This window comes from Epinephelus lanceolatus, chromosome 14 (genome assembly GCF_041903045.1).
Source record: "Epinephelus lanceolatus isolate andai-2023 chromosome 14, ASM4190304v1, whole genome shotgun sequence".
NCBI lineage: Eukaryota > Metazoa > Chordata > Actinopteri > Perciformes > Serranidae > Epinephelus > Epinephelus lanceolatus.
Window position 1 is genome coordinate 22,899,256 of NC_135747.1, and position 24,254 is coordinate 22,923,509.

Genomic DNA, 24,254 nt, shown 5'->3' on the forward strand with positions numbered 1-24,254 from the left:
AGTCATAGAGCTGTAGCTCCAAAAACAAACCCAGAGAGATTTTTAAATATGAAATTTACTAATCCCTTTGTGTAAATGTATTTCCTTGTTATTTTAAGTGATTGTAAAATGGGTTTCATAACTGTAAGGCCATTAGTTATTGTCAGGCGCTGTCTCCATACACACATAATCAAGTTAAAATGTCATGAATAGGGACATTTTGGTCCTTATTTGCCATTAGCATTCATTAGAATACCTTCATGAAGCTTAAATTAGGCTAATTACATTATTTTAGTTAACAGTTATTCATATTTACAGGGCGAAGTAACTATTTAGCCAGCAAATTTGCAAATTGAGTAATACTCTGAAACCACGGATGGACAGGCCTACCATAGGTGTCAGGGGCCCTCCTGGCCTCACCTGCAAAATGTCACTCCAATTAACATGTGCCAACCAGGGAGAGACTCAAAATGACCACAAATACGCATAAAACAACAACAAACAATTACAAAATCACTAAAAAAGAGATACAAAACAGCTGCAAAGAGAAACAAAGAGACTCACAACTACAAAAACAATCACAAAGACACACAAAATGAAAGAGATGACCACAAAGAGACACAACGAATTACAAAGAGACTCAAAATGACTACAAAGAGACACTAAACAACTACAAAAACGGGCAAAACAACCACAGATACAAAAAAAAATAGAGACAAAACTACCAAAAAGAGAAGCAAAACCACAGAGAGATGTGTAACGACTGCAAAGTGACGCAAAACAAAGAAGAGGGGAAAAAACTACAAAATCTGTGTGTCTGAGGTGCTGGGGCCTTCTGCATGTCTATACCCAGTGGTCCATTGTTTCATGATCAGCTCATGTTCATAACCATTACATTTCACCTGTTTTAGGGCTAATTATTAATTTCAGAAAGTTTTGAAACACACAATTAATTTCGTGTGTCATTATTAGATCTACTGTATCATCCATTTGTCTCCTTCCATTTCTTTTTAACTACCCAACAGTGTGGAGTTTCTGTATTTCAGTGTATGTATAAAATACATTGTTGACTAAAAGTAGACCTGGAGACAAACTTATGGTAACCTAATCAAGCAGATGTTCAGGGGGTTAATGCCCGCTAGGACAAGAGGGCCTGGGTTCGGAATTTGCTCCTTCTTTACAGCCGGTTATTAGTCACATCATAGGTGATTGATAATACCACAAGAAGGAAAGTTGAAAGACACGCATTGATAAACACTGCCTGTCTGATCTACAGCTGAGGGTTGTCTGGTGTGCAGAGGCCTGCACTAACAACTGTGTACAAATATAGGTGTAGAACATGGAGTCAACAGAAAGGGAGAAAGTGGGACTGATTGCCCAGGGAGGGGGAACTAGGAACTAGGCCTAATAAATGAAATTGGCTGACTAATATTCATTGGTTATTTAAAAAAAAAGCTCCCGTTAATGTAAATAATGGCACTAAATGCAGCAGGGGGCAAACAAAACCGAAACCAGCGGCGTGGGCAATTGCTCATGCTGCTGGAGGGAGCCACAACATACAAATGTCTTTCCCCACGAAGGGAAAATCAGGGTTCCAAAATGAAAAGAAATAAAGAAACAAACAAAGGACAGCAAAAAAGAGCAAACATTTCAAAAGTTGCATGAGAGAAACATCAATCCAGAGAGGAAGGGCAGTGGGCCCGTGGAGACTGCATATAAATAGGGCCCAGAATTTGGTACTCCACCCCTGGTAAAACTATTAAAGTGTCTTCAGGTAACGTTTCTCAAAGGTTCTTAAAAAGATTCACGAAAAAAGTAACCCTCTTGGATCACTCCTATAGCTAATGCTTGGTGCTTGCCCCCCCTCCTCTTCGTCCTCTACATGTTACCCCTTGGAAATATCATACGCCGCCACGGACTACACTTCCACTGTTACGCCGACGACACCCAGCTATACATCTCCACCAAATCTATCACTCCAGTCATTCTTTCCACCATCACAAACTGCCTGACTGACATCAAATCTTGGATGGACAACAACTTCCTGAAACTAAACAGCAATAAACAGAACTCATCATTACTGGACCCAAAGCTCTCCTACCTTCTCCTCAGGACTTCTCCCTCCACATCGACGGTCACAATGCCACTTCCTCTACCTCGGTATCATAATTGACCCCACTCTCTGCTTCAAACCCCATATCAGCAACATCCCCAGGACATCATTCTTCCATCTCTGCAACATTGCCTGTCTCCGCACCTCCCTCACCCACTCCACTGCAGAAATACTCCATCCACTAATCCACGCCTTTATAACCTCCAGACTTGACTACTGTAATAGCATTCTCTATGGTCTTCCCTCTACCAGTCTTCAAAAACTGCAGCACATACAGAACTCTGCTGCCCGGTTACTCACCCACACCCCCCCCCCCCAGGGACCACATCCAATACCGCATCCAGAACAAACTCCTCCTCATCACCTACAAAGCCCTCAATAACTTTGCCCCTTCTTATCTCACTGACCTCCCCCACCCACCGAGTTCGCTCTACTGACTCCATCCTCCTGACCCCCATCACTAGAACTAAGCACCAAACCTTGGGACACTGAGCCTTCGCCACCGCTGCCCCACCCCTCTGGAACTCCCTCCCACTCAACACCAGAAATGCAGACTCCCTACAGACTTTCAAATCACTGTTAAAAACCCATCTGTTCAAACTGGCATTCCCCTAGTTTCCAACAGTCATTTTTTGTTTTTATTTCATTATCATTGACATTTTTCAGCACTGTAAAGCGTCTTTGAGTGTCCTGAAAGGTGCTATATAAATAACTAACTGTTGAGACTATTCTGAGAATATTCTTTGAGAATTTGGCATTGCAGTTTCCTGTGTTAGGCCATTACAAAGTAGGTGGTAAAAAGTGGCCATACAGCATTGAAGGGTAGGAGCAGAGGTGGGTAGAGTAGCCAAATATTGTACTCAAGTAAGAGTACTGATACCTTAGAACAATATTACTCAAGTAAAAGTAAAAAGTAGTCATCCAAATAATTACTTGAGTAAAAGAGTATTTGGTGAAAAAACTACTCAAGTACTGAGTAACTGTTGAGTAACGTCTGATTTATTTGTAAAATAAGAACATGAACGTAATCAATCAATCAAAAATAATAATCTGCAAATTCATGTATTTTAAACGATACCCCTTTAACTAAAACAAAAATAATTAAATCTTTACAAACATAACATAAATCAAGGCACAAGAAACACAAATATATTCTTATACTGTACATTTATATATATATATATGTAATTATGTACTCAGAGGTGGGTAGAGTAGCCAAATATTGTACTCAAGTAAGAGTATTGTTGCTTTAAAACAATATAACTCAAGTAAAAGTAAAAAGTATTTTGCATTAAAACTACTCTGAAAAGTACAATTTATCCAAAAAGTTACTCACATAAATGTAACTGAGTAAATGTAACTAGTTACTACCCACCTCTGGGTAGGAGGGAGTTAATGTAAAATATTTCATTTAGCCTATTAGGTGCAACTTGCTGTAAAATAGTGCCTAGTATCTGCATATTCATAGATTTTAGATTTAATGAGGTCAGACTGGTAGAAAAAGATTTCTGCACACTTACATCACCTCCTTGGAGTTGTAGTTGTACCTAATAGCAAGATCAAGCTGGGTGGAGCAGTGGTTGTTCTGCAGGTTCAATCAGGTTAAAGGATTAGATGGAATTTAAAGAACTTTAAAGAGGTAATTTAACTTATTGTAGTAAGCTAAAAAAAACAAAACAAAAACAAAAAACACGAATTATTATTCAAAGCAAGGGATTGTTGATCACTCTTTAAAGTTTAGAAACACATTGATTAATGCAGCTTCATGAACAAGTCTTATTATATTTTGGTGAATTTGTAATGTTACAATAAAAATAAAACATATTGTTTAGAGACATTGGTATTCTTTCTATGCCTGCTATGGAAACAGCCCATGTCAAGGTTTTATCTAGCTGCCATTATCAGGCAGTCTCCAGCAGATGTCGCTTTTCACACATCATAACCTGTGACAGAGAGGTCGGAGGAGGGCAGCTCCCGGAAGATCAGGTAAACGAGAAGAAGAAAAAGCAACAACAACAACAACAACAACAACAAAAATGTTGTAGACTATTCGGCTATTTACCTCCACCACCTCGGGCCCTATTTCAGAAAGCAGGATTAGTGAAAACTCTTATGTTCAGCCTGAGATGAGGTAAACTCTGAGTTTTCCGTTTCACAAAGCCACTTCAGTGTAACCCTGAGTCAGTTACTATGGCAATACTCTGTGAAGCAAACCTGCCAGCCAGCAGGTTTGCTTCATCTATCTTTTATGTATTGCCCTTTGATTCTTCAGCAGCGGCAGTTTTCTTTCTAACATCAGAGACACTGAACACACACACACAAGGCAATGGTTTGTCATAAGAAAAGTGACTCTGGCTCTGAAAGGACTTTTGCCAGTTTTTTGTGGTTTTCCCTATGCATAAATCAGAAAGGATAATCAAAGTGAGTACGATGGAGCATCGGTGGCTTAGTGGATGGAGCGGGCGCCTCGTGATCTGAGGCCCAGTCCTTGATGCAGTGGCCCCTGGGATCATGTCCAGCCTGCAGTCCCTTGCTGCCTCTCTCTCCCCTTAATGTTATGCTGTTTTGCCATTAAAGGCAACAAAAGCCCCAAAAAAATAACCTTTAAAAAAATGTCTTGATTCTTGTTCATTACAATGTCTGATTCAGCTGGGATGATACAAGTGGCTTTCTGCTTCCTGCCACTGACAATCATGTTATCTGCGCTCCATTGATGATGCCTTGTGGTGCTCACCGTGAACACTTCCTTCAGGCTGAGAGTTGATTAAACTGATTCTGAACAGCTGTTCTGGAGCCGAAAGTGTCCTCAGGTGAGTGTTCCAGCTCAGGCTCAGGCCAACTCTGAGATTGGGATCAGGCTCAGAGTTTGTTGAGCCTGCCTCCTGAAGACTCACATCCAGCTGCTGCACAGTGCGACACTGATTCATTCACTCACCGTGTCATACGTGTAAGTTTCTTTCTTTTCTGGACATTTTTAAGCAAAAATATCATAACTGTCTCCTAGAAAGTACTTTTCTATATTACAAGATTATTTTAATAATTACTTTAATTAAGTTTCTTCGAGTTTGTTGAACACACGCACAGGAGACACAGGTAATATCATGGCTGTGGGTAGATGACACACACTGTTACCTGAGCGTGTGGGATCGTTACCTGAGTCTGCAGGTTTGGGTTTAAGTAACTTGAATAAGGAGAGATTGTGATTTAATTGATTTTATTGCTATTTCAAATTAGATATATATAAATGTAGTTTCTAGGATTTGCTGGTGTTCTTTGTCTTAAGTTAATATCTTTGGATTTTGAACTGTCTGTTTAATGACATATTTTTTGGTTAAATAGTTAATTATTTTTTTATTTTATTTCAGTTTATCAGCCCTAATATTAAGTGTATTCATTATTCAGTCTCAGTTCACCTGGCTAATTTGTTAAATGTAAGTTAAATCTAACACTATGTTTTAATTATTACAGAGCTCAAAGATCAGTCAGTTAATTCAATAGCGGATCAGTTACTTAGCAACATATTTGATAATCAGTTAATCCATCAGAATTTGTTGAGTCACTGCACAGATAGAAGATGAAGCCAAATAGAAAAGCCTCATATGATCGACGCTGAATAAACATTGGATGTTGAATTCAGCCATATTAACAATGTTAGTGACACAATATTGATTTAGCCATCATCTAGAGGGCAGCCATTAAAATTCAAGGTGATTCAAATTTAAACCACTGTCAAAATATTTAAGTAACTGTTTTGTGCTTTGACATATTTCCTCAACATATAATAAAAATACTAGGCTGCTCAGTTGTCAATGTTCTGCCTTTAAAGCAAGAATTTTGTGAAAAAAAGTAGTGCTCTACTTTGCAGGATGGTGCACACGGCTCTGTACACATCCTTTATTTCTGTTACTCACTTTATATTTAACAATGGATAGACTGCATCACTTGTTCTTGTGGATTTTTCTGGTCATGATTATCCACCACAACCTGAAGTTCTTGTTTTATTTTATTTATTTTTTATTTTTTTTTGCATCTCCTGTGGTCCCACCACTGTTCACATTCAAATGAAAGCGAGGACTGGCAACGCCTGCATCGATGTGAATGCAGCCTAATAGCTACGTTATCATCTCTTTTACAGATATACCCCTACAGACATTTATAAAAACATAGCTTCTTGCACCCATGATGTATAAAGAGAAATTTTAAAGCTTATCTGTGTCTTAAAAAAGCCAGTTGCTAACACATGGCTAAAGATGTTACAGAGGTTGCTGGGGACATTAAACGCCATTGCGCCAAAGAACAAGCTCAGCGATAAAGACGCTCATGTCATGTGACCACAGTGTAGTTCGCTTATAGCCATTTTAAGATTAAAACTAAACATTTTTTAGATTTGTGTGGCATCACACTGAGAAAGAACAGTGCACATGAGGACATATCGCATAACAATGCAGTGGTGTCAAGATCAAAAAGTGACAGATGGTATGCATATGCCGATATTGAGAATGGTATGCCGCTCATGCCCCACTGTCTTATATTGTAAAATGGTATGTGTCTGCATTACACTGAGCAATATCAAACTGGGACAAACAGTTATGACAAACAGTAAACAAATGTGTACAACGTCAGTGTGATGCCGCCACATACTGTTTGTCAGTATTTGCCAGCAGAAAACGGATGGCATACCATTCTTGGGATGGGCAAATGCTGCTGCCATCAGCTCAATAAAGATCTTGGCATCACTCCAAAAGTGTACCTCCATGATCACACCAATAGTCTTTCCTGAAGGCTTTTCCTGTGGCAAAACAGGTTTTGTCATGTCTCAGTTTCATGTTTAAACTTTCCTCAGCGGGATTAAATTTAGGGTTCATTTAAGGTTAAATGGTTAAAGGTATCAGTTTGTCGCTAATAATTGTCAATGTAGTGTTTTATTGTAGTGTTTTGTTATTTAATATTTTATTGAAAAGGGACTACTGAAGGCCTCAGACTATAAGATAAGATATAAGATTTAAAGTTTATTCTTGACCTTTGAAACAGTAGCTGACACAACAGTTTCACTTTAAAGTCTACATAAAGCAAATATAAATATGTGTAATGAGTTTGTCACACCACAGAAAAATGTGTATTAACCACCCAGCCAAATTTGAATGATTAAAAAAATCACAAAGTATAGAAAATTAGGTTTCAAATTCGTGAAAAAATGAACAATATTCTCAACTCTGAGACACTTGGGGATTGTCCCCTGAAGGAGCTGAAATTAAGATCAAGCCGCTGCGAAATGACAGACACTCGTTAGAAGCCAGTAGCACAAAGCACACACACCCCTTGGGCTGAAGCACGAGCCGCCGTGCAGCAACACTCTCATCAGCAGTTAATCCAGTATGGCGGACGGACGGATGGACAGACAGATCCTTTATTGTCATTGTATGTTATACTACAAAACTTTGTTAGAGTAACCCAGTTGGCAGCACATAAATGAATAATGATATGTGAGTGTGTTGGCGCATGTGTACACATGCACCAACACACTCACATACACACACATTCATATCTATAGTGGCACACACAGTCTATGGTTGGACAGTGCACACCCTTCAAACCAGTGCACGAGAGCTGCTATACGGCGATAGCCTCCTGTTAAGCAGCTAACATTAGCACAGAGCACACAACAACAGCACTGAGCAGTACCTGTCAGCAGGCCAGGTAGCTGATTCAGGCTGGAGGGCTGAAAGGTACATTAGTGACGGCTGTTTAGTTTCTGTTTATATAATTGTAGCATTTAACAGAGTTGTTTATTCACATATTTATTCGAGTGAAAGAGCTAAGAGAACTTGTGGGATGTAGGGAACTTGAATGGTCACTGAGTTTGCCTGGGTCCAGACCTTTGAATCTACCCGTTTCACTGAGATCGAGTTGACTGATTCTGAAGATGGAAACATAGTTAAACAAGTTGACAACTCTTTCTGATGTCATGCATTCACTAAGTAGCAGTTGTGGAGCTTTTGGACATATCACACAATCTTTATCAGTTAACAGAGTGTGCCCAGTTGTTAAGGAATTAGAGATGTGTACCTTTTTTATTTTACCTGACTGCTTTAGATTACTGTCTCAGTCTCAGATTGTCTAACAACAAGGCAAACTGCATCTGCTGGAGAAGATTGTGTGTTACAGTCAAAAGCTCCAGAAAAGCAACTAAATGGACCTTGTGTGGAGGTTGTATTGTCAACTACATGCTAAAATTGTCCAGACTAAAGGAGGGCTAACTGAACTCCAAATAAATAAAACTTTAACAAACCGGAGTGTCCATTTATCACAGCTATCTCAAATTATCTTTTTGTAAACATTTATTTAATCTGGAGTCAGTATAATATAAATCTATGCGGTGTTAATGCGAGTTTTTTCCTATTTATTTGACAGTCTGGTTACTAGGAAACCATTCATCTCTAGAAATAATGTACCTGTATATCCTCGGACTGGTGGCCTCCTGGCTCATCTATCGCTGGTACAAGGATAGAAAAAGAGTGCCCAACAAGGAAGATAAATACGTCTACATCACTGGCTGTGACTCTGGGTTTGGTAATCTCCTGGCGACACACCTGGACAAGCTGGGCTACAATGTGATTGCAGCGTGTTACACTGAGAAGGGTGAGGATGAGCTGAAGAAGATCTCCTCCGACAGACTGACAACCATTCATCTGGATGTCACCGACTCCGAGAGTGTCGGCAAAGCTGCCGCTTTCATCAGGACTCTGGTTGGACAGAAGGGTGAGTGGCTTTTAGGGGCTCCTTTTATAGGGTCACATTTAATGTTTGAGAAGTGGATATTTTTTCAGAGAGGGAGGATGAGAGGGAGGTAGGGAAAACAGAGTTTAGTTTATGGAAGGTGATTGTGCGTTTTTGCTTCGGCAGTGGGGTGGAGATGTCAATGGATATGACATATCCGATCATATCAAGTTTCCCTCTTACTCCAGGTTTAGAAATTAAAGGCATAATGAGGAGGGTTTTTTGGCTGCAGTTTGTACACATAAATTGAGCACCGTGTAAGTTCGGGCACGACATGATATCAAGCTCAGCTCACATCCCAGCTACGTCAGCTGATCTCAAACAGCCCAGTCAGCTGATAGATCACATGATTCCTTTCTATGCAACCAATTGGTGAATCTCATTCAGGGCACCCTATTTAAACTGCTTTAGCCTGCGTGATGTTGCTGCTTCCTCTGCAATCCACCTTGCGACCCACCCCCACCCCAGCTCCTCCTTTTCATGCTGTGTGTGACTTATCAGTTTCATTTCTTCTTGGCATTGATGCTTGGTCTGTCCTTTTCCCGGGGGGTCTTTGCTGCTGCTCTCCCTGCCTTAGGCTTTCCATGTAGATGCATGGAAGGGCAGAGAGGTTTGCTCTCTCTGCCTCAGGCTGTCCTCGTTTGCACACGGAAGGGCAGAGAGGTTTCTGTCTCTGCTTTAGTCTTTCCACATAGCTGCATGGAAGAGGCTTTCTGCATAGGCCAAGGAAAGGCAGAGAGGCCCCAGAACAGAGCCATACCGCCATATATAATACTGCAAATGGAAATAAAGTTTTCTTTGACTAAAGTGGTCCTGACTGAATTGTCAAAGTTTGCCCCTCCTGGTAACTACGTTTTTACAGAGTCCCACCCTCACACCATGCGCACTGTTATTGGTAAGGGCTACTTACCACTGCCAAAAGGTTGTTGCTCAGAAACATTAAAAACACAGCAGAAAAAGAAAATGCAGGCAGAGGGCACAGTCTGCATACACCGCCACACACTTCAAGTGTGTCAAACGTGATGATTGAGAGGGATTATTTTTGTATGAGTCTGTACTTTCTTTTACCACTCATTCTGCCTTTTAAACAGTCATTTCACTTGTTGGTGATGCCACACATGTACTGTATGTATTAACAGTCTCACCTCTCTGTGTTTATTATATTGTTGTGTTGCTCCAGGTCTGTGGGCCGTGGTAAACAATGCAGGAGTTGCTCATCCGTCTGGCCCCACTGACTGGCTCATTGTAGACGACTACAAGGCCATGCTTGCTGTCAATCTGTTTGGTGTAATCGATGTAACACTGAGCGTCCTCCCTCTCATCAAGAAGGCCAGAGGCAGAGTGGTCAATGTCGCCAGTGTGTTTGGGCGAGTCACCCCGTTCGGTGGACCTTACTGTGTGTCCAAGTATGGCGTGGAGTCCTTCAACGACAGCCTGCGGTGAGAGAAGATGCAGCCTTTTCACATGGATAATCTTTCTGATTCTCATGAGTGTCCTCCTGACTTATAGCAAACATCTTTTGTGTTTCAGTTTGAACATGGCACCATTTGGAATCAAGGTTGCAGGCATTGAGCCAGGCCTCTTCAAAACAAATGTGACTGATGGAGGGGCGATGCAAAGTAACCTGCAGAAGCTGTGGGACAGATTACCTCAGGATGTGAAGGACGACTATGGACCAGATTTCTTGGGAAAATGTGAGTTACTCCACCTTTGTTAGAAAATAACACAAAACTTATTTTATTGCTATAGCTCAGCACATCACTGAACAATTTATAAACATAGAGGAGATTGTTTTGTCGAATGATGCCCATCTTGCTAAAAATGATCCGTGATCCTCTCCATGACATAAATCATCTTGCTCGATATTTTGGGACTTTTATTTATTCATTTTGCAAGTGCTGCATTCAGTTTAATACCTAATGTCAAGTAAGAATCTTTTTGATAAACTATCTATAGCACTTTTTTAAAACAAGGTATGTAAAGTATGCAGTATGTAAAGCAATGAAACACAGAAAGAAACTACTAGCTCAAAATACTAAAATAGAAATAAGAATCACAACAAATAACAATGAAACAATCTCATAAAAGCCATTTAAAATCCTAGCAGCAGAGTTTTGATGAAGCTGACAGTAAAGATATTTTTTCTGTTGCTAGTGAATATCAAACTAGAGAACATCTTGCGATAGGAGTGCTCCAGCTGCGATACAGTGAACTGCAACTTCAATCAAATTTCATCCAGGGGTCTAAAGTGGGGGGACCAGTATCCCCTTGCCTACTCTCTACCCCCCATACTTCTGGCACCATTTGTTCCAACCACACCCATCTTTTAACTCAGCCTTAATTGTGATCTCAACTACACACCTGTAAAGTTTTGTGACTGCATGCATGGTTGCAACGCTATCGTGTCAACCAAAATCTGTCCATAGACAGACAGACAGAAAGACGGACATATTAATAACCGGCCAAATTAGTTTAAATGGCTTCTGTGGTAATTCCTGCTACAATAGGTGTCACCAGGTCCAAGTCTTGGCATGGTGACACACACACAGACTCACAAGTGGAAAATAGAAACGGCCATTGCGACAACTTGTAATTACAGTTGTTAAGATGAGAGGTAATGAATGCATTAATGATAGTGTCCAGATTTTGAAAGGAAATAAAGTACACAGATACCAAAACATTTCTGCTATGCAAATTCTGAGCACTAACAAACAATAAGACAGTTGATGAAGTGTACTTGTGTCCACATTGCATTTGAAAGTTCATTCCAGACCGTGGCGCCACAGAACGCTGCTCTTGAAGGACAGTTGCATTAATTCTGTGAATACCAGCTCTGTGCTGAAATTTATTGGTCTTCATTTGGTCCTTCAGAGTACTGCCTGTCATGAGCTGTGCAGCTCTGCTGATTGATCACTGAATCTGGTCTAACCCTCATCTGTCAAACTCCAATAGTGTTTAAATCTTCAGCTTAATTTGTCAGGCTAACATCGCCCACAGACTCTGGAGATCAAAACGTTGCTTTGTTACATACATTTTTTGGGGGTGTTTGCAAATTTCCTCTCTTTTTTCTTTGTGGGTTGGTTTTGACATACTGTATACACTCTTTAGTTACCAGATTTTTCATTGAGAGAAGTGGTCTGATGTTTTTGAGCTGATAGAAATAAACCTGAAGTACTGATTTTCTTGCTCTTTCTCATATTTGTTAAGGGTCTGGTGCCCACTTGTGGCACAAAAAAAAATGCACATTCAATTCTATACATACATACATACATACGTACGTACGTACATACACATGCACATTCAAAATAGACACAATGTTCTTTATGTATGATTTATTGTATGCTTACCTGTAGACAAACAGCATTTGCTTCAGGTAATCTGCTGTGAGCTGACTGTTTTATTGTGATTCATAATTTTGTAGTGTACCAACTGATCCTTGTCTGTATTTTACCTATAGTAAGTGCCAAATTACACTTTTCAGCTCTTGGAATATTGGTTCAGAGGTTTAGGATGCTGACTGACAGCGACCTGATGAAGGTGGTAAGCTGCATGGAGCACGCCATCTCTGCCGTTCATCCTCGTACTCGCTACCTACCTGGATGGGATGCAAAGTTCTTCTGGTTGCCTTTGTCGTACATGCCGACCTGCATCACAGATAGCCTTTTTCGTAAAATGATCCCAGGAGTAACACCTAGAGTGTCTTCACTTCAGTGTGTGTCAAAATAGATCAGTTGTTTTAAAAAGAATTTGGGCTAACCTTAAGATCACTGATGTGTCTTATTATTTTTCATGCAATACGTTTTTGCGTATGAAGAATTACACCATTTATAGCATCATATAAACATTTTCTGTATTATAAAACATGTTTGGCTCTTCATTATGTCTTAAGCTATGTCAAATTTGGCTTTGAGTTATTCAAATGAAGCAAATATATTGTCTGCCTCTAAGTCCTTTTTAATGTGTAAATTCCCTTATTTCACCATAATCGAGAGGTAGTATCCTAAATAGAGGGTGGAAATTGGAGGTTTACTGCTATTGGAGCATAGATGGTGCCCCCCTGCCAGTCAAAATGCTTTTGTAACTGAACCCACATACACAAAGACTGTTGGACTGTAGGATGTGAAGAAGTATTATGTAGGGCCATAGGCATCTCTGAATAAAATAAAGCAGACAAGGATTTCAGCCTACAAGAGGAAGCCTCATGCATACCCAAAATAGAAATCTGTCAGGGGTACTTGCCTCAATCCAATATGTCAGTGCTCTCAAGTTACCTGCTCAGTAATAATACTGACAATTTGGAAGGGCCATTCTCTCCATTGATATAGGTTTCTGTAAGAATGCTCATCGTAGGCCTACATGAGAAGTTTTTTTTATTCCAGCTTAATTCAGATATCATTCTGTTGAGTTTTTTAAAGAAGGATATTTGAAAAAGTATCAGGATTCAATGAAGTAGGTACAGAAATTTGGTGAGAATATTCATTTTAATTATATTTATCCTTCCTGTCAGGAAGAGTGGTAGGACTGACCATTTGTTAAAGGCCACTCTAGTCTAATCTACAAGGGGGCTCAGACAATTTTTGGGTTATCGCTATACCTAAATAAGAAAGCGATCCATAATCACTATAAATGGGTATGAGTAGAAGGATATCTGTTGTGCATCTTAATTAACAGGAAATATTTCACCTTTTAAGAGATTAATCTTACATCGAGAGAGCTTACCAAAATGATCTAAGATTGACATGACTACAGGAAGAGTTCTGTGAGGATCTGTAACATAAAGAAGTAAATCGTCTTCGTACAAAGATAATTTATGCTGTGTCCCTTCCCTTGAAATACCACAGACATCTGGTGACGAGCATAAATAGATAGCTTGAGGTTCTATAGCTAAGGCAAATAAAAGCAGTGTTCCTCATTGGAAAGGAAAGTATTAGGAGTTAAAGCCATTGGTGCATACTGAAGCTTCATGATGTCTTTGACTCCAGAAGTTATCATCCCTACATTATTGATTATAATATCAATTATTTTTGCTTCCTAAGTCAAAGGATGATCTTAAACACGTCATCACAATTCATTCAACTTGTAAAGATTTTGTTCTTGATGGACTTTGGCTCCTCTTCCTCTGTATAAACCTGCTCTTCAGATTCTTAACATTGATTTACATTCAATATCAAATACAGAGAAGTGTCTGTAACTTTTGGGCTGAGGTATGTTTTTAGGATAAGGTAAAAGTGGAATGCACAAATCAAAACCAGGGGTTTTGTAATTTGGTATTGTCTGTTACAAATCCTTCATGTTGGGTGACACAGTTAACCCTGTTGTCACATTCTCAATGGCAGTGATTCTCAAAGTGTGTTCTGTGGCACTCTACCAAGGGGTCTGTAAAAACTTGATTGATTGATTAAAATTACCATGATATGAAATCTTATTAGGGCGTTATACAGGCTTCATAGATTAACAAATAATGTTTTAATTTTAAATCTAATATTGTACACAGATCATGTTCTTATCTTACAAATTGTAGCCTATATTGTTTAAAATAATCAGAATGTGCATCTTATACATACATATAATATATTGGTAAGACTTGTTTCACACTAATGTGACGGGTCCATGTCATTGGTCCGACAGCCCATTGGTCCGACATCCCATTAGTCCGATGGTCCGCGGTGCTGAATGGCTCCCGTCGGGCGTATTTCTACCTTGATGGTGCGCTGTGACCGGCTCTGGGTCAGCTGGGAAAGGCTTGAGGCGGAGCAGGCTCACAGCTTATGTGTTTGCCACTTTCTTTTTCATTTTAACCCACACCATGATCTTTTCCTAACCCTAACCAAGTGGTTTTTGTGCCTAAACCTAACCAGACCTTAACCACAGGGCATCATGATGATTTTGGAACAGACTTCGGAACAATGGGTTTAATATGGTCGGAACAATGGGATGTCGGACCAATGGGCTGTCAGACCAATGGGTTCCCAATGTGACAACCATGAGGTGATAACAAATATCCTTATTGGATGCTGAGCAATTCTTGGTTTGAACAATTCTTGGTATGTTAATTAGATACTTTGAAGTATAGCATGTACAGGAAGTCAAGTCAAATTCCTTCACCTAGAGTGAGAGAGAAGTTCTGATCTTGCGTTGGATAAAGCCATCAATATTGTTTGGTCTCATGAAATAGCACAAGCACAGCTTTAAACTAAAGCTGCTGGAAACGGTAGCCCACATGACCAGACGGTTCATGCAATCAGTTGGCAGCCATCAAAGAATGCAGCTAGGAAAACCTAAGACAGGGCAGAAAGAATCCCAGATAACCTCTTCAAGACAGAGGAAGACAGGTAGCGCCCTAAAAAATGTGGCAGTTCAAGCAAGGTAATGCTGAAGGAAAACAGTACAAGATATGCAACAAGTTGAGCCACTTTGCAAAGGTGTATTCTTCCTAGCGAGGAAAAGGAGTACACACATTGAATCAAAATGAGTCAGACAGACTATAGACAACTTGGACATTGACAAGTTGACATTAATGGTACGGAGCAGGCCTTTGCAGATGTGCAAATTCCTCCAAACAGGAACAGGACTGTTTCCTAGTGAGTGCACAACTCATATAGACCCCAACATAGTACCTTGGGTACACCCGCTGAGGTGTGTTCCCCTCGCTCTGTGTAACTGCCTGAAAGATGAGCTACAGTCACTGAACCAACTGTATGAGTCAGTTCAAAGATAGCAGCAGAAAAGACACATAGACAACACGAGAGTGTGTCTTGACCCCAAAGATTTGAAGAAGATTATCAAACAACTGCAATACACTTTACCTACTCTTGATGATCACAATGGAGTTGGTTGGAGCCTCCAACAAAGCATCATGGATGTCAGGTCAGGCTCTATATGCCTTTTGGGCTGAAATCTGTCTAATACAAGTTTCCGTTGATGAGACTTAGGAAGTGACACCGCATCACTGTGACAGGGAGTCACAATGACAGTCAACGATGCCCTCAGCTACAGCAGAAACAACCTCCGTGCCATGCTGTAGCGCTCCAGAGAGCGATGAGTTAAGTTCAACCCAGAGAGGAGCACGATCTGTCCCACTGTGGTCAGCTACTTTGGGAACGGTAACTAAAGACAGAATCAAGCCCGATCCAGCCAAGACTGCAGCTGTGAGAGACATGGGGCAACCCAAAGACGAAGGTGAGATGGACACATCCTTGGCATTGTAACTACTTAAAGTTTGCCACTATGCTCTTGGAAATCAACGCACTTGTGCATGACCTGTCAAAACTGTCCAGTAAATTCAAATGGGATGTACAACATGATGAAGCAGTCAGAAAAATGATAGAGCTAATCACACGAGAGCCATGTCCAGTCCCTACATATTTTGAACCTAGCAAATATCTAAGGCTACAAGGTGAAGTATCCAAGTATGGACTAGATGCAGCCCTACTGCAAGAGCTTATCAGCCATGCATCTAAATTGCTAACTGACAGTGAAATTGACTATGCTCAGATTTAAAAAAAATTTGGCTGCAAACATTTACACTTGCTATGTCACTGTTGAGTCACTGTAATGACCACAAGCCACTTGAGACGTTATAGAGTGACTCCAGAGATCCAGAGAAAGATACTTCAGCTACAGAGGTACAATTTCACTATCATCCACAGGCCAGCCAAGAACATTCCTGCTGCAGATATTCTCTCCAGATAGTTACTGTCTGATCAGAGTAACAGCCTCACACAAGGCATGGACATGCAGGTAGATACTGTATACAGCAGCTCACCTGTCAGGGACACTAAGCTGGAAAAGATCAGAGCAGAGACTGAAAAGAGACACAGAGCTCATGCTACTGAGGAAAACAATCAAAGAAGTATGGCCTGAGGAGAGGAGCATGTGCTCAGAGCATAGCAGAATAGTGGGGGTGAACTTTCACAGATGAATGACATCATATTCAAGAATGAGAACATCATCATCTCAACCTCACTGTGTGCAGAGATGTTTTCCTGAATACAAGCATTATAATTATAATATGGTAAAGGAAATAAAGTACGTGTTTACAGCTTGAGTGTACTACCCAGCAAAGGAGAGCACTCCCTTTGCTTGTGAGTATGTACACTTGTCTTCTGTGGTGGAAAAGATACAGTAATGATAATCAAAAGGAATTCTAGACAGCTTTTAAGAAAACATCAGCAAACTTATCGAAGACAAATACTTAGTCACTGAGATGGGGAGATTCTACCCTCCACTCCTCTGCAAATGGAACATTTAATGGCACTCGTACACTGTTGTACAACCCTGCAGCAAATTATCGCAACACCTGATTTGGTGTGAATACAGCCTTACACAAGCTTTCTGTGTATCAAAATCAGTTCTTTTCAATCAAATCTGAAGACTATCACTGCCTTTTATTAAATCAAATAATAATCAATTTCTCAAACTACACACTAACTTTTATTCTTGTATTTTAAACCTGTCCTATTTAAGCTTGTTTTTATTTTCTATTCTCTTGGCTCTTTAATGTCTGTTTTCCACAGAATTCAATGTCCTTTTTTATGTGTTTCTTCTGCACTTGGTCTGTTTTTTTAAGATATTTTTTCGGGCATTTCTAGCCTTTAATGGATAGGACAGAGAAGCGTGAAGGGGGGAGAGAGAGAGGGAGTGACATGCAGCAAAGGGCCACAGGCTGGAGTCGAACCCGGGCCGCTGCGGCAACAGCCTTGTATGTGGGGCGCCTGCTCTACCACTAAGCCACCGACGCCCCGCACTTGGTCTGTTTATGATATTTCAAGTAGAGCACTTGGAATGGCCTTGTTGTTGAAATGTGCTATGTAAATAAACTTGCCACACCTTACCTATGATATGACAGCAAATGTCCCTATTGGATGCAGAACAGTGCTTGACTGTGATTGGTCCATAGCACATGCAGACAGAGAAAGTCAGTGCAGTAGTGTGTGTGAAGTTCAGCTTCCTGCAAGACAGCCAACCTGCATGTGTATATTGAATTAATACTCTGAGTTGTGGCACATTGTTGTCTGGAGTAATCTATGCACATACTGAACTACACAAGACAACATCCTCTAAAGAACTGTGGCCATGGTATGTTTGCATTTATTATTTTCCATTTTACACAAAATAATAATTCAACTTAGAGTTAGAGCACCCAAATATAATTTGTATATTAACTTTATACCTTTCTATTTATTTGACTCAAAATTAAAGAACAGAAACTTGACATTAGTTGACTTATTGTACACTTTATTATTATTATTTTTTACAAAAATCAGCTTAATAAGATCTAATGCCATCTGGTGGTTGAGTGACAATTGTTGCATTAAAGGATCAGTTTACCAAAAATAAACCCCATGCACTTAACCTCTTTTGGTGTTTAGATTTACACCACAATGCAAAAAATGTCTTAAAAATGTGTTTAAAGCATCAACAGTAAAAGTACTTACTGTGCTACGAAATCAACCATACAAGTTTCGTATTATTATACGTTGTAGGCTATTCTTGGATTATTATTATTATGAATGCATTTATGTGTAAGTAGAATTTTACTATTGGTTGCAGAGGAGCTAATTTTAACTATTGTTGCATAGTCCAATATTTTGAAGGCTGATCTTTAATTGGTCATAAAGACACTGGGTATTTCAATATCAGTCTTCCATGCTTCTCCACACAGGTGTCAGCTGACAATCTCACAACATATTTATTAGAGGTGAGTGTGAGTAGATTTCTCTTTGTTTGCATTATTTGCGTAAACATTCACTTCTTTTTCACGTTTTTTATTTACCTTTAGAGAATGTGTGTAGAATATTTAGGAGAAGTAAGTGTGGATTCTCAGTGGCTGCGACCACGTATGCTTATGCAGTCCACACAACCTCACAAACACATGACCTCCACAGCAACTTTCACCCTCATAGATAGAAAGCTGTGGTTGCTATAGTGTGTGTGTGTGTGTGTGTGTGTGTGTGTGTGTGTGTGTGTGTGTGTGTGTGTGTGTGTGTTTACGTTTCCACAAAGTTTGGTCAAGTTATGTGAATCTGTTCAGAAAGTATGCACCTTTTTGTTATAGGCCACTCCCACTGCCTCGCCCCCTTTTTGCCAGCTGGCATGAACAGTTACCTCCCCTTCACTTCCATTCAGTGTGGCTAAAGGGGTGAATAAACATTTGCCTCCCGTGGCAGAGCAAATTTGCAACTTATCATTGTAAAGAGTTCAATTTTGGTGAACTTTGACAAACAAACTCACAGACTCAACCAGTAGCTAAGAAGGATGTGTGGTTGACTGCCTTTTGTTGCCATGTCTAACTGGTCTAACCAGTAACAAATACAACTGTCAAATCAGACACTGCCCATATTCAGCATGAATATCACCTTGGCTGGCGATTGTCCCTCGCCTTCATTCACTCACATGGGAATGTACCCCTGACCTGTCTTTTGGCTCATGACCACCTCCATTACCACACCCCATTTTAGCCAGCTGGCATGAACACAAACACACACTTAGCCTCAATGTCAAATTTCACCCTTCCAGGGCAAAAACTGTGGCTGCCAAAGGGTGGGGAGATAGTTTTATGGACCGACCAGCAGACAGAGCAACATATAAAGCTGCTGGTTGCAGCTAAAAGGAGGCATGATGTCATATCTGTGGATTGTGTTTCAGGTAATCCTGTCACACCTGGCCTTAACCTGTGCTTCACTTCTGGCCACTCTCGCTGTCATCCGATGGTACATCAGAGATTCCTGCAAGGTTGATGGCTCCAACCAGAAGCATGTGTTCATCACAGGCTGTGACAGCGGCTTTGGGAATCTGCTGGCCAGGCAGCTGGATGGAAAAGGCTTCCACGTCATAGCTGCATGTCTCACAGAGAAAGGTGCAACAGATTTGGCAGCAGCAGCCTCCCCCAGACTGAAGACTCTCCTGCTGGATGTTACAGACAGTGCGAACATCAGGAGGGCGGTGGAGTTTGTGAGCAAAGAGGTCGGAGATGGAGGTGAGCCAGGCAGACAGCAGCAGGGGGTACACACTGATAGGGTGCCAGTCAGAGCGAGGCACTGGGAGAGATAAAGGCAACCTGGACCATCCCATCATCGACTCATCATCCTCCTACTGATATGTTTAATATGCCCTCTGATTTTAAAGAGGAGGGAGGAAATACTTACCTCATATAGTCTGCATTTTGTAAAGTCAGGGACACATTACATTTTCTCTAAACATAAATGTAAAGTAAATTCATAACAAAAGTTTTTCCTGACTGAGTGTAAACTTTTTGGACACTTTTAAACCTTTATTTGACTAAGTGAACATGCCTGGTCTGTTTGTGTGGAATTCAGTAGTAAACATAACTCTCAAACATTATACAGTATTAATTATATACAGTACCACTCTCCATAGTACTGTATGGTATTTTGGCATTTTAACACTGATTAGAAAAGTACAGTTCCACCATCATTACCTCTGGGGAAAATCAGCCATATCCAAAAGGACATATCTGTTCAGATTGAGCCTTTTTTCAAGTACATGAGTTGAGAATCAGTGAAAAAGAGATAAAGATCAGAGGTTGATATGCGCTGGTAATGTTCCTGCCTCCTTTCTCAGCAGGTCTGTGGGGTCTGGTGAACAATGCCGGCAGGTCCATACCCATGGGTCCAACAGAATGGATGCAGTTAGAAGATTTCTCTAAGGTTCTGGATGTGAATCTGATCGGCCTCATTGATGTGACGCTCCAGTTTCTGCCCCTGCTGAAAAAGGCCCGGGGCAGGGTGGTCAATGTGGCCAGTATTCTGGGCAGAGTTACTCTCACTGGTGGAGGATACTGCCTGTCCAAATGGGGAGTGGAAGCCTTCTCCAACAGCCTCAGGTATTCGGAAGAAGTAGTATGAAATGGAAATACCTCATACTTTTTTTAAAGTACAATACTTAATAAAAAGCTCTCCAGCTGCACTAAAGAAACATAATGCTCTGCTTCTTGTGCCCAGGAGGGACATGCAGCCCTTTGGTATCAAAGTGAGTATTATCGAGCCTGGTTTCTTCAAGACAGGTGCAAGCAGGCCGGATGTTGTTGAAGCTGACCTGAGGAGACTGTGGACCCGCCTCCCTCAAGATGTCAAAGACTCCTATGGACACACATTCTTGGATGACTGTGAGTGGAAGTACAGTTGATCACACTCAGCACTAGTGTCATATATAAATATTCTGAATGACTCCTCTGCTCTGTTCTTCCTGTCAGATCTGAAAACTCAGGACTTCTCCTTGGGCATCCTGTGCAGTCCAGATCTCTCCAAGGTCACCAGGTGTATGGAGCACGCACTGACAGCTCGCTTCCCACGCACACGTTACAGTGCAGGCTGGGATGCCAAGTTTTTTTGGATTCCTCTGTCCTACTTCCCTTCATTTGTGTCAGACTTTGTTATCAGTGCGCTTCTTCCTTCACCTAAGGCTGAAAGACATCAGCTAAGCTAAACAGCACAAGAGACATTTCTGAAAGTGATAAAACTAAAATATTGTAACAACAAGGTCAAAAAAGTGTCTAGATTATGCTACAAAATATAAAATGTATTTATTCATGTCTAAGCAGCAATTTAAACCATTTGGGCATGTGCTCGATGGTCACAGAAACAGTTTCCAATTGTCCTCATTATAGTGCAAAATAAATCATTCTGTAAAACTGAGAGTTTATTCACTGTGTTTATAAAATGACAGTCTCTATCTGCTAACATTTCTATCAAATTCTCCACGTCCACTTGGACTCAAGAATGAACTAATTACAATTTGGTGGTCAAAGCTCAAAGGTCAAGGTCACTGTGACCTCACAAACCTTGTTTTTGCCCCTAACTCAAAAATGTACAGTACAGGCCAAAAGTTTGGACACACCTTCTCATTCAATGCGTTTTCTTTATTTTCATGACTATTTACATTGTAGATTCTCACTGAAGGCATCAAAACTATGAATGAACACATGTGGAGTTATGTACTTAACAAAAAAAGGTGAAATAACTGAAAACATGTTTTATATTCTAGTTTCTTCAAAATAGCCACCCTTTGCTCTGATTACTGCTTTGCACACTCTTGGCATTCTCTCCATGAGCTTCAAGAGGTAGTCACCTGAAATGGTTTTCCAACAGTCTTGAAGGAGTTCCCAGAGGTGTTTAGCACTTGTTGGCCCCTTTGCCTTCACTCTGCGGTCCAGCTCACCCCAAACCATCTCGATTGGGTTCAGGTCCGGTGACTGTGGAGGCCAGGTCATCTGCCGCAGCACTCCATCACTCTCCTTCTTGGTCAAATAGCCCTTACACAGCCTGGAGGTGTGTTTGGGGTCATTGTCCTGTTGAAAAATAAATGATCGTCCAACTAAACGCAAACCGGATGGGATGGCATGTCGCTGCAGGATGCTGTGGTAGCCATGCTGGTTCAGTGTGCCTTCAATTTTGAATAAATCCCCAACAGTGTCACCAGCAAAACACCCCCACACCATCACACCTCCTCCTCCATGCTTCACAGTGGGAACCAGGCATGTGGAATCCATCCGTTCACCTTTTCTGCGTCTCACAAAGACACGGCGGTTGGAACCAAAGATCTCAAATTTGGACTCATCAGACCAAAGCACAGATTTCCACTGGTCTAATGTCCATTCCTTGTGTTTCTTGGCCCAAACAAATCTCTTCTGCTTGTTGCCTCTCCTTAGCAGTGGTTTCCTAGCAGCTATTTGACCATGAAGGCATGATTCGCGCAGTCTCCTCTTAACAGTTGTTCTAGAGATGGGTCTGCTGCTAGAACTCTGTGTGGCATTCATCTGGTCTCTGATCTGAGCTGCTGTTAACTTGCGATTTCTGAGGCTGGTGACTCGGATGAACTTATCCTCAGAAGCAGAGGTGACTCTTGGTCTTCCTTTCCTGGGTCGGTCCTCATGTGTGCCAGTTTCGTTGTGGCGCTTGATGGTTTTTGCGACTCCACTTGGGGACACATTTAAAGTTTTTGCAATTTTCCGGACTGACTGACCTTCATTTCTTAAAGTAATGATGGCCACTCGTTTTTCTTTAGTTAGCTAATTGGTTCTTGCCATAATATGAATTTTAACAGTTGTCCAATAGGGCTGTCGGCTGTGTATTAACCTGACTTCTGCACAACACAACTGATGGTCCCAACCCCATTGATAAAGCAAGAAATTCCACTAATTAACCCAGATAAGGCACACCTGTGAAGTGGAAACCATTTCAGGTGACTACCTCTTGAAGCTCATGGAGAGAATGCCAAGAGTGTGCAAAGCAGTAATCAGAGCAAAGGGTGGCTATTTTGAAGAAACTAGAATATAAAACATGTTTTCAGTTATTTCACCTTTTTTTGTTAAGTACATAACTCCACATGTGTTCATTCATAGTTTTGATGCCTTCAGTGAGAATCTACAATGTAAATAGTCATGAAAATAAAGAAAACGCATTGAATGAGAAGGTGTGTCCAAACTTTTGGCCTGTACTGTATATGCTGACAACATTTCACACAAATGTTTGACAGGATATAATGACAAAGTGATGACATCTTATACCCAATAGATCAAAGGTCAGCTTCACTGTAACATCATAATGCTCTGCAAAAGATGTTTCTATGCTCATATCTCAGGAACAGCAGTGGAGACATTTGGGCAGTATCCATGAAGTACCCATGTTTTCACAGCCATGGATGTAAACTGCAAGTGCAACTTTACTGGTTCACATTGGCATACAACCGTCTCGTCTCGTCTCGTCTCGTCGTCCTCCGCTTATCCGGGTCGCGGGGGCAGCAGCCTCAGCAAAGAAGCCCAGACAGTCCTCTCCCCAGCCACCTCCATCAGCTCTTCCGAGGGAACCCCGAGGCGTAATCCCTCCAGCGTGTCCTGGGGCGGCCCCGAGGTCTCCTCCCGGTTGGACATGCCCGAAATACCTCCCAAGGGAGGCATCTGGGAGGCATCCTTACCAGATGCCCGAACCACCTCAACTGGCTCCTCTCGATGTGGAGGAGCAGCGGCTCTACTCCGAGTCCCTCCCGGATGTCCGAGCTCCTAACCCTATCTCTAAGGCTGAGCCCAGCCACCCTGCGGAGGAAACTCATTTCGGCCGCTTGTACTCGCGATCTCGTTCTTTCGGTCACTACCCAGAGCTCATGACCATAGGTGAGGGTTGGAACGTAGATCGACCGGTAAATCAAGAGCTTCGCTTTCTGGCTAAGCTCCCTTTTCACCACAATGGACCGGTTAAGCATCCGCGTCACTGCTGACGCCGCCCCAATCCGCCTGTCAATGTCTCGCTCCATCCTACCCTCACTCGTGAACAAGATCCCGAGGTACTTAAACTCCTCCACCTGAGGCAGGACCTCCCCCCGACCTGGAGTGGGCAATCCACCCTTTTCCGGCTGAGGACCATGGCCT

The 24,254-nt window shown here is 41.3% G+C and overlaps 2 protein-coding genes across 3 annotated transcripts; both read left to right on the top strand.

The window, feature by feature from the left end:
• The first annotated feature begins 4,824 nt into the window (after positions 1-4,824).
• Positions 4,825-13,967, top strand: LOC117251820 (retinol dehydrogenase 7-like). The gene is made up of 5 exons (XM_033618382.2): positions 4,825-5,039; positions 8,504-8,851; positions 10,050-10,308; positions 10,400-10,563; positions 12,351-13,967. Exons 2-5 carry the CDS (start codon positions 8,539-8,541, stop codon positions 12,593-12,595), a joined length of 981 nt encoding a protein of 326 aa, XP_033474273.1. The 5' UTR covers positions 4,825-5,039; positions 8,504-8,538; the 3' UTR covers positions 12,596-13,967.
• Positions 13,968-16,087: 2,120 nt separating this feature from the next.
• LOC117250925 (retinol dehydrogenase 7-like) lies at positions 16,088-21,494 on the top strand. Of its 2 annotated transcripts, none has more exons than XM_078174496.1 (6): positions 16,088-17,947; positions 18,534-18,569; positions 19,517-19,847; positions 20,453-20,714; positions 20,833-20,996; positions 21,084-21,494. In XM_078174496.1, the coding sequence occupies exons 1-6, from the start codon at positions 17,945-17,947 to the stop codon at positions 21,314-21,316; spliced, it is 1,029 nt and encodes a 342-aa protein (XP_078030622.1). In that variant the 5' UTR covers positions 16,088-17,944; the 3' UTR covers positions 21,317-21,494. The 2 variants fall into 2 exon arrangements, with proteins under 2 accessions (XP_078030622.1, XP_078030623.1); XM_078174497.1 differs by having other exon boundaries at positions 16,093-17,947; positions 20,456-20,714.
• Positions 21,495-24,254: the final 2,760 nt, after the last annotated feature.

What these genes read in the sequence shown, in the direction of transcription:
- LOC117251820 (XM_033618382.2), top strand. Translation starts at nt 8,539, where the DNA reads ATGTACCTGTATATCCTCGGACTGGTGGCCTCCTGGCTCATCTATCGC. An exon ending in GACTCTGGTTGGACAGAAGG is followed by an intron (nt 8,852 to 10,049) that starts GTGAGTGGCTTT and finishes GTGTTGCTCCAG; the next exon opens with GTCTGTGGGCCGTGGTAAAC. An exon ending in ACCAGATTTCTTGGGAAAAT is followed by an intron (nt 10,564 to 12,350) that starts GTGAGTTACTCC and finishes TACACTTTTCAG; the next exon opens with CTCTTGGAATATTGGTTCAG.
- LOC117250925 (XM_078174496.1), top strand. An exon ending in TCACAACATATTTATTAGAG is followed by an intron (nt 18,570 to 19,516) that starts GTGAGTGTGAGT and finishes ATTGTGTTTCAG; the next exon opens with GTAATCCTGTCACACCTGGC. An exon ending in ACACACATTCTTGGATGACT is followed by an intron (nt 20,997 to 21,083) that starts GTGAGTGGAAGT and finishes TCTTCCTGTCAG; the next exon opens with ATCTGAAAACTCAGGACTTC.